The 15739-nt window shown below is 38.0% G+C and overlaps 1 protein-coding gene across 1 annotated transcript in view; it reads right to left on the bottom strand.

Annotated features, from left to right (window-relative positions):
- Positions 1-15739, bottom strand: part of ERP44 (endoplasmic reticulum protein 44) — a 91868-nt gene that overhangs the window by 20487 nt on the left and 55642 nt on the right. The window contains exons 5-7 of the mRNA XM_004004221.6: positions 4700-4884; positions 3327-3442; positions 1482-1539 (exon numbers count right to left, since the gene is read on the bottom strand). Coding sequence (XP_004004270.1) covers positions 1482-1539; positions 3327-3442; positions 4700-4884 — 359 coding nt within the window. The remainder of the gene's footprint in view (positions 1-1481; positions 1540-3326; positions 3443-4699; positions 4885-15739) is intronic.

Below are 15739 nucleotides of genomic sequence, written 5' to 3'. Positions count from 1 at the left end.
TAGTGAAGTACAGTTGATTTATGGGCTTCCCTGATAACTGGAGACCTTGGTTCAATTCCTGGGTTGGAAAGATCCACTGGAGAAGGGATAGGCTACCCACTCCAGTATTCTGGCCTGGAGAATTCCATGGACTGTATAGTCCATGGGGTCACAAAGAGTTGGACACAACTGAGTGACTTTCACACACATAGTTCATTTACAATGTTGTGTTAATTTCTTCTGTATAGCAAAGTAACTCAGTTATACATACATACATATCCATATAAACCTGTATTGTATATATGTATTTTGTTGTTCAGTCACTAAGTTGTGTCCATCTTTTTGTGACCCCTGTGGACTGCAACATGCCAGACATCCCTGTCCTTCACTATCTCTCAGAGTTCGCTCAAGTTCATGTCAAGTCAGTGATGCTATCAAACCATTTCATCCTCTGTTGTCAATTTTTCCCAGCATCAGGGTCTTTTTCAATGAGTCGGCTCTTTGCATTACGTGGCCAAAGCATTGGAGCTTCGCTTCAGCATCAGTCCTTCCAATAAGTAGTCAGAACTGATTTCCTTTAGGATTGACTGGTTTGATCTCCTTGCTGTCCAAGGGACTCTCAAGAGTTGTCTCAAGCACCACAATTCAAAATATTAATTCTTCAGCACTCAGCCTTCTTTATGGTCCAAATCTCACACCCCTATATGACTACTGGAAAAACCACAGCTCTGACTATACGGACCTTTGTTGGCAAAATGATGTCTCTGCTTTTTAGTACATTTTCTAGGTTTGTCACAGTTTTTCTTCCAAGGAGCAAGTGTCTTTTAATTTCATGGCTACAGTCACTGTCTTCAGTGATTTTGGAGCCCAAGAAAGGAAAATCTGTCACTGCTTCCAGCTTTCCCCCATCTATTTGCCATGAAGTGGTGGGACCAGATGCCATGATCTTAGCTTTTTGAATGCTGAGTTTTAAGCCAGCTTTTTCAGACTGTTAGGTCAATTTGGGGTGAGTTTTGTCTTTCTTATTTGTGGTTACCATCACCTGGGTCTAAACAGCTACTTCTAAGTTGAGATACACTTAACTTCTTAGCCAAGGGTTAAAAACAACCTAGCGCTCCTTAGTATCTGCCAAGTACCAGGTGAACTTATACACCAGGAGACATGGGAGTTTGGCTAGTCTCATTCAAGCTAGAGTGATGACCACAGACCTCTGAAGCATTGTTTTGAACGTAAGTCCCAGACTGAAGGTGAAATAGAAGTGGGAAAGGCCTGGGGGTCAGGGGGTCTCTAGTCCCAGCTCTGCCACTAAATGCCTGTGTGACTTTAGGCTTGTGTTTTCATCTTTACTTTAAAAGGTTTGGATTAGGACAAAATGATGTCTTAAGGTTCCTTCCAATACTAAAACTGTATGAATCGGTGAATATTAACATGTACAAAACTATAAATTATAGTATACATATATTTACATTTTAAATTATACACACTAAGAAATAGCAACTTACCCCTGGAGGCTTATAGACTATGTTGTCTCCACTGTATCTTTCTGGTTTTGAAACAACTCTAACAGAAAGAGAGAAACAGTGATAATATTTTTTAAGAAAAATAACAGCAGTAATATGTCTAAAGTATCCCAGGTGGCACAGTGGTAAAGAATCTGCCTGCCAAAGAGATGAAAGAGATGCAGGTTTGATCCCTGGGTTGGGAAGATCCCCTGGAATAAGAAATGGCAACCTACTCCAGTATTCTTGCCTGGGAAATCCCATGGACAGAGGAGCCTGGCTGGTTACAGTCCATGGAGTCACAAAGATTCAGACATGACTGAGCAAGCACGCTTAGGAAATATGCTAGTTGTTTTGCAACATATGAACTATAACTTGAAATACATACCTTTCCATCTTTCCTACTTATAAGATTATGCAACACCAAGAAAAGCATACATTTGAAGGAAAAGTTTAGTACAAGGCAGATTTTTTTTTAAGGGACATTTTAGTTAGCTGTTTTTGTGATTGAGTATGTTATCTTTGGATTAGAAGTTTTGGCAGTAAATGGCTGTTTTTGACCCCAGATTGTTTCTAGTAACTGAGGTGATATCTGGACAAAGCCCTTTGGATAGAGACAATAAGGATAAACACTCTGCTATGAAGTGTGCTTGCAGTGTTAGAGGAATAGTGAGGGGCCTGCATGGCTGGAAACAGTAATGCAGAAAACGTAAGGGAGATGTTCCTTCATTGTTTACTCTGTACAACCATCCTCATAAAACACTGATAATGTTTACAATAGAACACACATACAGAACCTACAGAAGCATTTAAAATAAGGGAAAAGGTCACAAACTGGAGAGGAAATACTATGCCCGAAATCTGGGCTCTACTCAAGACTACAATTGTACTAGTCAAGGTACTGCAATTGAATCTTATCAGTTACAGGTCAAAGAAAACAGATAGTATTGCAAAACATCAAAGGATGGTGGAGATAATCTTCAGTGAGAAGAGACTCAAGGACAGAACCATAAGAATGATTCTATTTTGAAAGAGAAAGGAAAAAAAAAAAAAGAAGATAAAGCCAGGGAAATCAGAAATGTAAGGAACAAACCAGGGAGATTCAAGGTAAAGTACAGACATAGCAGAAGAAGGACAGGGTAGCTCAGGGTCACATCCTTCAGAGAAATTGTAGAGAACTAAGATTGGAAAAAAGACCACTGGATTTGCTAATTAAGAAGTCACTTTGTGACTGTGCAGAGAGATTTCTTTAGGGTAATGGAGGTAAAAGTTTTCAGGAGGTTAACATATTTGAACCATTAGAGTATGAGAAATTCAGGGTAGTCAAGCATAACTAATCTTTGAAAAAAATTTAAGAATGAAAAGAAAGAGTTGAGTTAATAGTTCAAGAGACAGAAGAGACAGATTAGGAATGAGAGAATCATGCTTTTGGAAAAGGAAAACAGTTCATGAAAAGGGTCAGACTGAAAACATGGGAAAGCAACGACAACTGACGGATCAAAGCCGCAGAGGATTTTGAAGGGACAACTGTAGGGATGCTAGTGGAGAAGTTAGCTGTGGAATGAGCATGTTCCTTTGAGGTAGGGAAAAGACAGAAGAAAAGCTGGTCCATCCTTTTCCTCTTATGTACATTTTGAAAAATATAGTACAGAAAGAATAATTAACAGACTTTTAAACTCCTAAAAAGAGAGGTCAGAGATAGGCATAAAAACTTGTTAGTGACTTTAAAAGGACTGACATAATCTTTATGAGAGGTCATCTTCAAAAAACCACCACACACAACAAGAATTTAACATGGCAGCTGAGCTGACCCAACCACCAACACACTGTACCAATTAGGCTACTTACCCAAATGCAGCTAGGAAGGCACAATCATCATGCAAAATATTTGCTACTCTTTCAAAAACTCTGTAGTTTTCTGAATCCTTCTGCTCAAAATATCCAATGATATTTCTTTTGCTGCGCTGTAAAATAAAGTATGTAATTACTTTATAAACATATGTAGTTCTTTAAAAAACATTTTATTTCATTTACCTAGCTGCTGTTCAGTTATCTCCAAATGAAGTGTAACCAGCTTTTAACACCTAACCCATAACTATTAAAGATTACATTAGGTTTAAAACAGTCTGAACTATCATCTAATGTAATAATTTCCTAATAACATTTTATTTTAAAATTTCAAGAAATAATAACTGTTTAGTTGGTGACAGTTTTTTTCCTAAATAAGATGACTAATTCTAAGGTGTGTTAAAACAATACATCAATTTGTAATGTGTGGCTGTTGGCAGAGACTCCATCATAGGTTTCTCACACTTTTAAACATTTAGGTATACCCAAGATCCAAGAGTCTGACCATTCTTGATCCAGGTCATCTCTCAAGGTTGTGCTTATAGGGAGCAAGGCTCAAGTATGAGGTGATGTCTCCCTCCAGGACAGAGAGCAGGCTTACTGCTGGGTCTGAGACAGATATTTCCCAAGCCTAGAGTTCTCCTGTCACAACCCCCTGCGTGAGCAGGGATCCATCTGGCCCTCTTTCACCTCCAGGACTTGGGGGACAAGGAAACAAATGCAACCATGCTCACACTGTTTGCTGTGATGTGAGCAAGAAAACTGTTGTCTCTGACCAGGAGCCTTATGTCTTCTAACAGAATCCATGAAATGAATTGGCTAACCTGTTCATTTGTAAGCAGGGTAAGAATCAAGTTGCAATGACAATTTAGCAATGACAATCTGAAGCCCAAACTTAATGTTTTCGTTTGCTTTTAAAACACTTCTTGGTGTACAAAGAAAAAGACCTTGTTAATGTATCATTAAGGGTGGTTAGGTCAGAGGATACTAAAATTTATACAAACTGCTGCTACAGGAGTAATGAGAGCAGAGACCCTGAGGGTTGCCACTAAGCAGAAAAAGGAAACTGTGGTTGTGTGTGCCTGACATTAACTTCTATTTCTTCGTAATTCAGGCTACCCTTTGCCCTCAATTAAATTGAATTAGTGCAGCTTTATTGCTTTATATATTTTATTCAAAGGCTCAGTAAAACATTAGCATTCCCCTTGAGAATTAATTCAAGAAAAATTCAACTTGTTATGTATATGTATACATCAAAATCCACTGCAGTGAACTATAAGAAAATGTCTATAGATTCTTTGGTTTCCTAAGAATCTGTTTACATGAATCAAGCAGGCTATGCTCATTTGATCCAGCAAAAGTCAATGACTTACATCAGGAGTGGTGATTTCTGCCAAGTCATGAAGTTCTTGAATGGGGTCACTTTTTTGTTGTCTGATGTAATCTGCAAGTGCTTTCACTGATCGCTGACCCCTGTATTCTCTCTTCATCATCATCCCATTACGAAACAACTTGAGGGTTGGGTATTTGCTTATCCTATATCTCTGGGCTATATCAGCTAAAAGAACGAAAACAAAAATTAACTTTACCTTCAAACTTGGTCTCAGTGGGCCCTTTAGCCCAGCTGTAAAAATCTTACAATTATTTAGGGAGAACATTTTGGTTCATATAATTCTTTTCCAACATTAGAAAAAAGAAACTAATCATGACAAGGTTCATACTGGTTAAGAGGCTAGGTTCCAGATGTATACTGCCTGGTTTAAACCTCAAAGCTATTTTACTGGCCGTTGAATTTGCAAGGTGCATCAACTCCTCATGCCTTATTTCTTATCTGTTATATAGGGATAATAATTTCTACCACACAGAGTTATTTTAAGGACTAAGTGAGACAACTCAAATGCATAAAAGAGTAAATTCTTAATAAATGTCATATTATTGTAGATGCAGTCTAGAAAAAAAATTGGAATGTGCAAAATTCCAATTTTGAAAATAGTCATTCAAATTACTTTATATTGTAAGGATCTTACAGTATTTAGTAAAAGAAAATTAAATTTAAATCACTCAAAGGCTAAAACTATTAGATTCATGGCTAGAAGAAGTATTTATAATCCCACATATGAAAATTTTCTGTAAGCTAATACAATTAAAAGCAAAACTCAGAGTATACACCAAAAAAATTATATATATATATATATATATATATATATATATATCCCTTTACTATGACCTAAGGGTATATTCTCACCCAAATCATTAAAATTAGTATTCAGAGTTTCAAAATAAGAAACTGAGTAAAAATGTATGCTGATCTCACTTTTAGGAATCACAATTACTAAGATACAGACTCAATCAGAATGGAAAAGCCTTGAAATTTTTCCGCTGTTACTTCTAAGAGGTAGCTACTAGGAGAAATCAATGGTTTCTAGACACTTGTTTTAATTCCTAAGTCGTGTCCATCTCTTTTTGTGACCCCCACGGATTACTACCTGCCATGGTTTCTCTGTCCATGGGATTTCTCAGGAAAGAATAATGGAGTATGTTGCCATTTTCTTCTCCAGGGGATCTTCCTGACCCAGGGGTCAAACCCACATCTCCTGCATTGGCAGGGGGATTCTTTACTGCTGAGCCACCAGAAGTCCTAGTGAAGCTCAACGGCCATACTAGTCACAAGTCTGAGACTGGTAAAGGTGCGCTACATTTTTAGACTGATGGGGACCTGAGAGAGCATAAGTAGCTAAAGACAGGTGAAAAAAAATGTTTTTAACTGAGTTCTAAAATGAAGGAATTTTAAAATAGCAGCACAAAAACCATGGAAATTCTCTAGCACTACCTCCATTCCTAGCAGTTACAAAACAAAACAGAATTGCAATACTGTCTTTAATTTTCTAGGAGATCAGACGGTAGAAACAACAGTACCAGAGGATATATACTCAGATGAGTGCTGACAGTTTCATGGGTGTACACATAGGGCAAAACTTAATTTGTATGTTTTAGCTATGTACAGTTAGGTCAACTATACCGCCATAAAATTTTTTAAAAATTAAAATGACCACTGACTATACAAAACAACAATTATGCCTTGTGGGGTTTGACACAAAATACATAAAATAAAAACAACATATAAACTGGGGGAAGGGAAGTAAGCAGAAGGTTAATGACTGTATGTAAGCATTCTAATGTCTTTGCAATGCCTTGGAAGAGGTAAAAATACACTATTTTGGTAACTCAAGGTTGCATTTATTCCCTAAGATCAAAGAATGCTAAAATGGTGTATTAGAAGTTAAGGATGGAATATGGGTTCTCAGAAGTAGGTTTGGAGAAAAGATGATGTAATTAAGATCATATAACTCTTTGTTAACCTCCATGGAGGATTTATAAAGGAGTAAATATGCTTGACTATTATTAACATGGGATTCCCTTGTGGCTCAGCTGGTAAAAAATCTGCCTGCAATGCGGGACACCTGGGTTCCGTCCCTGGATTGGGAAGATCCCCTGAAGAAGGGAACAGCTTACTTACTCCAGTGTTCTGGCCTAGAGAATTCTCGCAGAGTCGGACATGACTGAGCGGCTTTCACTTATTATTAATATAATTCTTTAAATAGAAGACAAATATGAGCAAACAGAACCACTGGTCATATGAGACTGAGAAGAATATTTTATTCACCAAATCACAGAAATTTGAAATAATATTAAGATATCTTAATATGCATGTATTTACTAGACATTAATCTGTTTGGCTTAGGAGTCAATACTTTCTGAAGCAGAATACTACAGGATATATCAGCCATAAGCCCTTTATCAACCTGATAAATTAATGAGAAAACATGTCTTTAAGGTGTTATAAAAATGGTGGGTTTTATTACCTGAGCAAGGAATTAATTAGACTAAATTGGTACTATAAATTAAGGGGTAAGTTCAATTTAGTTGTTCAGTCATGTCCAACTCTGCGACCCCCATGGACTGCAACACACCAGGCTTCCCTGTCCATCAGCAACTCCCAGAGCTTGCTGAAACACATGTCCATGGAGTCAGTGATGCCATCCAACCATCTATATTCCCCTTCTTCTCCTGGCTTCCATCTTTCCCAGCATCAGGGTCTTTTCTAATGAGTCAGTTCTTGCATCAGGTGGCCAAAGAACTGCAGTTTCACCTTCAGCATCAGTCCTTTCAATGAATATTAACGACTGATTTCCTTTAGGATTGACTGATTTGATCTTCTTGCAGTCCAAGGGACTCTCAAGAGTCTTCTCTACCACCACAGTTCAAAAGCATCAATTCTTCAGTGCTCAGCTTTCTTTATGGTCCAACTCTCACATCCATACATGACTAAAGGAAAAACCATAGCTCTGACTAGATGGACCTTTGTTGGCAAAGTAATGTTTCTGCTTTTTAATATTATGCTGTCTAGAATGGTCATAGCTTTTCTTACAAGGAGCAAGCATCTTTTAATTTCATGGCTGCATTCACCATCTGCAGTGATTTTGGAGCACCAAAAAATAACTGTTTTCTGTCACTGTTCCCATTGTTTCCACATCTATTTGCCATTAAGTGATGGAACCGGATGCCATGAACTTAGTTTCCTGAATGTTGAGCTTTAAGCCAACTTTTCCATATTCCTCTTTCACTTTCATCAAGAGGCTCTTTAGTTCTTCTTTGCTTTCTGCCATAACGGTGGTGTCATCTACATATCTGAGGTTATCGATATATCTCCTGGCAATCTTGATTCCAGCTTGTGCTTCATCCAGCCTGACATTTCACATTATATACACTGTATATAAGTTAAATAAGCAAGGTGACAATATACAGCCTTGATGTATTCCTTTCCCAATTTGGAACCAGTCTGTTGTTCCATGTCCAGATCTAACTGTTGCTTCTTGACTTGCATACAGATTTCTCAGGAGACAGGTCAGATGGTCTGGTATTCCCATCTCTTTCAGAATTTCCACAGTTTCTTGTGATCCACAAAGTCAAAGGTTTTGGCGTAGTCAATAAAGCAAAAGTAGGTTTTTTCTGGAACCCTCTTGCTTTTTTCATGATCCAATGGATGTTGGCAATTTGATCTCTGGTTCCTCTGCCTTTTCTAAATCCAGCTTGAACATCTGGAAGTTCACGGTCCACATACTGTTGAAGCCTGGCTTGGAGAATTTTGAGCATTAACTTTGCTAGCGTGTGAGATGAGTGCAATTGTGTGGTAATCTGAGCATTCTTTGGCATTGCCTTCTTGGGATTGGAATGAAAACTGACCTTTTCCAGTCCTATGGCCACTGCTGAGTTTTCCAAATTTGCTGGCATATTGAGTGTGTCACTTTCATAGCATCATCTTTTAGGACTTGAAACAGCTCAACTGGAATTCCATCACCTCCACTAGCTTTGTTCGTAGTGATGCTTCCTAAGGCCTATTTGACTTTGCATTCCAGGATGTCTGGCTCTAGTTGAGTGATCATACCATCACTCACCTAGATGAGGGGTAAAAGTTTTTGTATAAGCAAGAAGTCTTTTAAGAAAAACAGAAGCACTTGCTATAAGGAAAAGGCTACAAAGTCTTATGCTTACCCTAATACATGAAAACCAGCTCAAAGAAATAATAGAAAGTACAGAACTTTACCTTTCCTAACTAAAAAACTCATTCAGTCCTCATCATGCCACACAGTAAACCTAGCATACTATAAAATGAATTTTTGCAATAATATATAAATGAACCAGTTTTTAGTAAAAATGCTTAAAATTAGGCTAAATAGTTCTACTAGTCAATGCTACAATGCAGTGGACTGGACTGTGGAAACATCTTTTTAAAAGTTACTATTTTTCCTGAATACCCATCAGTAGGACATTGGTTAATTAAAGTATGGTACACCTATACAACAAAGTACTAGGCTGTTATATAAAAGACTGAAAAAGATTCCTTTGTGCTTCTGAGGAACACTCACTAAGATACACTGTTCAGTGAAAAAAGCCAGGTGCAGAGATGAAAGAAATATAAAAGAAACTTAGAAAATAAGTAGGACTATGTATATATATGTATCTTTGCCCCCTTACCCCCTCACTCCCTCCAAAAAACAACATCAAAGGACCAAAATGCAAGGTGAGGTCAGGAATGGAATTTATAGCTCCTGACTTTACCGTGGTTTATAGTTTTGATTTGGGATAAAGAAAATATTTAATAGTAAAACAAAATTAGATTAAAGATATTGAATACTCTAATTATTATTTTGAACTAAACACACACATTATAGATAAAGCCATGAGTAATCATGCTAATGCTATTAAAAATCAAGATTTTCAGAATAAGATACAAATATAAAATTGAGGAAATTAAATAAAAACCCTGTATTATTTAGTTGGAGTTGAAATCACTACCAAAAATTCAGCATGTGTTTTTTCTCTTTCAAAAAAACATATTTCTAAGCACTTTCCACTGAAAGCTTCATTGGCTAATTCTACCAAATATTTAAGGAAGAAATAATTCCACTTCCACAAAAACTTTTCCCCAAAACTAAAGAGATTACTTTCCGATTATGATTACTTGGGGTAATTACTTTCCAATTACTTTCCACCATTACCCTTATATCCAAGCCAGATAATATTTGGGCATTTCTTATAATACCCAAATATTATTTTAAAAATTACAGACTAGTATACCCAAAAATCAAAATTAGAGGACCTACACTAGTGGATTTTAACACTTAATGTAGGCCTCCAGTAATTTAGACATTGTGATACTGACATAAAGATAGACAGACAGACCAATGGAATAGAGTCCAGAATCAGACCCACATACCCATGTAGAACTGATTTTTGGCAAAGATACAATAGTAAAGTCTAACTATACACTACTTACAAAATACATATCTGAACCTAAGGATGCAAAAACCTTGAAATTAAAAGGACGGGGAAATATATACTGTGTAATACTAATCAAAAGAAATCTCAAGGGCCGAGAGGAGCTACTCCACGTTCAAGGTCAGGAGGGGCGGCCATGAGGAGATACCTCTTGTCCAAGGTAAGGAGCAGTGGCTGTGCTTTGCTGGAGCAGCCGTGAAGAGATACCCCACGTCCAAGGTAACAGAAACTCAAGTAAGACAGTAGGTGTTGTGCGAGGGCATCAGAGGGCAGACACACTGTAAACATAATCACGGAAAACTAGTCAATCTAATCACAAAGACCACAGTCTTGTCTAACTCAATGAAACTAAGCCATGCCATGTGGGGCCACCCAAGACAGACGGGTCATGGCAGAGAGGTCTGGCAGAATGTGGTCCACTGGAGAAGGGAATGGCAAACCGTTTCAGTATTCTTGCCTTGAGAACCCCATGAACAGTATGAAAATGCAAAAAGGTAGGATACTGAAAGATGAACTCCCCAGGTCAGTAGGTGCCCAATATACTACTGGAGATCAGTGGAGAAATAATTCCAGAAAGAATGAAGGGATGGAGCCAAAGCAAAAACAATACCCAGTTGTGGATGTGACTGGTGATAGAAGCAAGGTCTGATGCTATAAAGAGCAATATTGCATAGGAACCTGGAATGTTACGTCCGTGAATCAAGGCAAATTGGAAGTGGTCAAACAGGAGATGGCAAGAGTGAACGCCGACATTCTAGGAATCAACGAACTAAAATGGACTGGAATGAGTGAATTTAACTCAGATGACCATTATATCTACTACTGCGGGCAGAAATCCCTTAGAAGAAATGGAGTAGCCATCATGGTCAAAAATGAGCCCGAAATGCAGTACTTGGATGCAATCTCAAAAACGACAGAATGATCTTTGTTCATTTCCAAGCCAAACCATTCAATATCACAGTAATCCAAGTCTATGCCCCAACCAGTAATGCTGAAGAAGCTGAACTTGAACGGTTCTATGAAGGTCTATAAGGCCTTTTAGAACTAACACCCAAAAAAGATGTCCTTTTCATTATAGGGGACTGGAATGCAAAAGGAGGAAGTCAAGAAACACCTGGAGAAACAGGCAAATTTGGCCTTGGAATGCGGAATGAAGCAGGGCAAAGACTAACAAGAGTTTTGCCAAGAGAATGCACTGGTCATAGCAAACACCCTCTTCCAACAACACAAGAGAAGACTCTACACATGGACATCACCAGATGGTCAACACCAAAATCAGACTGATTATATTCTTTGCAGCCAAAGATGGAGCAGCTCTATATAGTCAGCAAAAAGAAGACTGGGAGCTGACTGTGGCTCAGATCATGAACTCCTTATTGCCAAATTCAGACTTAAATTGAAGAAAGTAGGGAAAACCGCTAGACCATTCAGGTATGACCTAAATCAAATCCCTTATAATTATATAGTAGAAGTGAGAAATAGATTTAAGGGACTAGATCTGATAGATAGAGTGCCTGATGAACTATGACAGAGGTTTGTGACATTGTGTAGGAGACAGGGATCAAGACCATCCCGAAGAAAAAGAAATGCAAAAAAGCAAAATGGCTGTCTGAGGAGGCCTTACAAATAGCTGTGTAAAGAAGAGAGGCGAAAAGCAAAGGAGAAAAGGAAAGATAGAAGCATCTGAATGCAGAGTTCCAAAGAATAGCAAGGAGAGATAAGAAAGCCTCCCTCAATGATCAATGCAAAGAAATAGAGGAAAACAACAGAATCAGAAAGACTAGAGATCTCTTCAAGAAAATTAGAGATACCAAGGAGACATGTCATGCAAAGATGGGCTCGATAAAAGACGGAAATAGTAGGGACCTAACAGAAGCAGAAGATATTAAGAAGAGGTGGCAAGAATACACAGAAGAACTGTACAAAAAAGATCATGACCCAGATAATCACGAGGGTGTGATCACTCACCTAGAGCCAGACATCCCTGGAATGTGAAGTCAAGTGGGCCTTAGAAAGCATCACTACGAACAAAGCTAGTGGAGGTGATGGAATTCCAGTTGAGCTATTTCAAATCCTGAAAGATGATGCTGTGAAAGTGCTGCACTCAATATGCCAGCAAGTTTGGAAAACTCAGCAGTGGCCATAGGACTGGAAAAGGTCAGTTTTCATTCCAATACCAAAGAATGCTCAAACTACTGCACAACTGCACTCATCTCACACGCTAGTAAAGTAATGCTCAAAATTCTCCAAGCCAGGCTTCAACAATACGTGAACCATGAACTTCCAGATGTTCAAGCTGGTTTTAGAAAAGGCAGAGGAACCAGAGATCAAATTGCCAACATCCACTGGTTCATCGAAAAAGCAAGAGAGTTCCAGAAAAACATCTACTTCTGCTTTATTGACTATGCAAAAGCCTTTGACTGTGTAGATCACAATTAACTGTGGAAAATTCTTATAGAGATGGGAATACCAGACCACCTGACCTGCCTCTTGAGAAACTTGTATGCAGGTCGGGAAGCAACAGTTTGAACTGGACATGGAACAACAGACCAGTTCCAAATAGGAAAAGGAGTATGTCAAGGCTGTATAGTGTCACCCTACTTATTTAACTTATATGCAGAGTACATCATGAGAAATGCTGGGCTGGAGGAAGCACAATAACCTCAGATACACAGATGACACCACTGTTATGGCAGAAAGCAAAGAAGAACTAAAGAGCCTCTTGATGAAAGTGAAAGAGGAGAGTGAAAAAGTTGGCTTAAAGCGCAACATTCAGAAAATGAAGATCATGGCATCTGATCCCATCACTTCATGGGAAATAGATGGGGAAACAGTGGAAACAGTGGCAGACTTTATTTTTCTGGGCTCCAAAATCATTGCAGATGGCAACTGCTGCCATGAAATTAAAAGGCGCTTACTCCTTGGAAGGAAAGTTATGACCAACCTAGAGAGCATATTAAAAAGCAGAGACATTACTTTGCCAACAAAGGTCCGTCTAGTCAAGGCTACGGTTTTCCCAGTGGTCATGTATGGATGTGAGAGTTGGATTATAAAGAAAGCTGAGTGCCGAAGAATTGATGCTTTTGAAGTGTGGTGCTGGAGAGGACTCTTGCAAGTCCCTTGAACTGTGAGCTGATCCAGCAGTCCATCCTAAAGGAGATCAGTCCTGGGTGTTCATTGGAAGGACTGATATTGAAGGTGAAATTCCAATACTTTGGCCACCTGATGCAGAGCTGACTCATTGGAAAAGACCCTGACGCTGGGAAAGATTGAAGGCAGGAGGAGAAGGGGACGACAGAGGATGAGATGGTTGGATGGCATCACCGACTCAATGGACATGGGTTGGGTGGACTCCAGGAGTTGGTGATGGACAGGGAAGCCTGGTGTGCTGCAATTCATGGGGTCATAAAGAGTCAAACACTACTGAGTGACTGAACTGAAATGAACTAAACTGCATGAATCACAAAAAACGTCTCAACAGCTTTCAAATGATTCAACTCATAATGAGAATAAAGTAACTTCTATATGCCATGGATTAAAGATGAAATTACAAAGGGAAACTGGAAAATATTTTGAAATGAATGATAATGAAAATACATATGAGAACTTCCAGCATGCAGCCTAAGCAATACTTAGAATGAAAATATAACACTAAAATGGATATGTTGGGGGAAATTCTACCAAACATTTAAGGACACGATAATGCCATTTATACAACCATTCTAGAGAAAAAAGAAAAAAAGGGGACATTTCCCAAGTAATTTTATGAAACAAATTATTCATATTCATAATATATAAAGAGCAGTAACTAAAAGACCATCAAAAAAGATAAGTGGGCTAAGATATCAATTTATGAAAGAAACCTTTCATAAAGAATGACCAATAAAAATATGACCAATAAAAATATGCTCAGTTGTAATCAAGAAGTAACAAAACTATCACAGAACACATTTTGACCATCCTATCAGCAAAAGAGCAATAACAAAAATTTTTTTAATAATACCAAATCCTAGGAAGGGCAAATATATCCTACTAGGTTCAATTTAGGTGCACATTCAGTGTTAAGTCTAATGTGCCAAGAAATTAAATCCCCAAAGGATTTGGCAGAAAGGATATGAGATAGATTCAGAAAGAAATGAACTAGTCTAATACAAAACGTCCATTTTCTATTTGTGGCCTAAGGATCAGTATGAAAATGGATAGCAAGAGGCACTGCTTGAGACAATATAATGCTTTCAACTTCCTTAACTTGGTGAATTAGTGGGCATAATGGGAAAAGAGAGTTCTGAGAGCAAATATGCATATACTAGAAGTAAAATAAATAAGGCTAGAGATGGATTCCAGAAAATATTAAGTGCTAAATTAATGGAATTTGAATTTTATCCTACTTGTGATAAGCAGTCCCTGAGCAGCAGAGCTGGGCTTTGAAAATATTCCCTGCCAGTGTAGAGCACCAGGAAGACTAGTAAGGAAGCCACTACAGCAAACCCAGCAGCAATGAGTCTATTTACCAACTTAAACAGCACAACCTTTAGAACTGCTGCCTTAAAATCCTAGTTACAGATTAAAAAATAGATTAAATAACACTTAAAGACTATTTAGAGGGATAGATACTTGCTTAATTCTCAACATCATGGCAGCAGGTATACAACATAATGAGGTAGCGTTTAATTACTAGGAAGTAATAACCTTAAAATTGCACTGATCAATAATCTCAGACATGAAGGTGACTTTTTACAAGCTTTGGTCAAAAGTGACTTTAGGATAATTACAAGGTGACATTTGACAGTACAATGAAGAATGACTTAAGGGGTATAATAAATGGAGGGTTTTTTAAAAAAATTATTATTAACTGGATGGATCAAATGTTAAAATGGATGGCAAAGGAGTTATAAATTTAAGAAGGTTAACAGCGTGCTGATTGGAAATTAGCACATACTTCTGCTTCAGTGGTCACTTACTGCTCCTTGATGTGTTCTGCCTGCCAGCCTGCCATCCTCATGCCCAGCAAGGTTCCAAAAAGGGAAGTGCCCCTTGCTCTGGTCTGAGCAATGTCCCTGCCTGCTATGATTATCCATGTCAGAGAGTAAAAGAGGCAGAAGATTTCAACAGACAGGTCTTATTGTTCTAGTTCCAGGATAAGGAACACTGCTACCTATGTGTTTTTCTATTCCCAAACTACGCCCTCCCACAACGTGGTAAAAAAATCCAAAACAAAATGAAACCACAACAATAAAATAAAACCCTAAATGTAAAAATCAGAAGCAAAGCCTATAAGCTTACTCGGGATTCGGACTAAACCTGCTCATACAAGTTCTAGTTTATGCACATGAATTCTTCACTGTATATCTTTTTTTTCAGAACTGAAATATGTCATGTTGACTTGATTCATTTCTATATTGCAATATTGCAGCATGATCCTCCTCACTATAGTGTTAGCTAATATTCCTAAATTTACATAATTATGATTCCTTTTTTGTGGTGGGAATAATTAAGATCCAGTCTCTTAGCAAGTTTGACGTTAATACAATATTGTTGTCTATAATTATTTTCCCATTCTTAATGTCTGACTT

The sequence above is a fragment of the Ovis aries genome, chromosome 2, assembly GCF_016772045.2.
Source record: "Ovis aries strain OAR_USU_Benz2616 breed Rambouillet chromosome 2, ARS-UI_Ramb_v3.0, whole genome shotgun sequence".
Taxonomy (NCBI): domain Eukaryota; kingdom Metazoa; phylum Chordata; class Mammalia; order Artiodactyla; family Bovidae; genus Ovis; species Ovis aries.
This window is presented reverse-complemented; position numbering and strand designations above follow the sequence as displayed.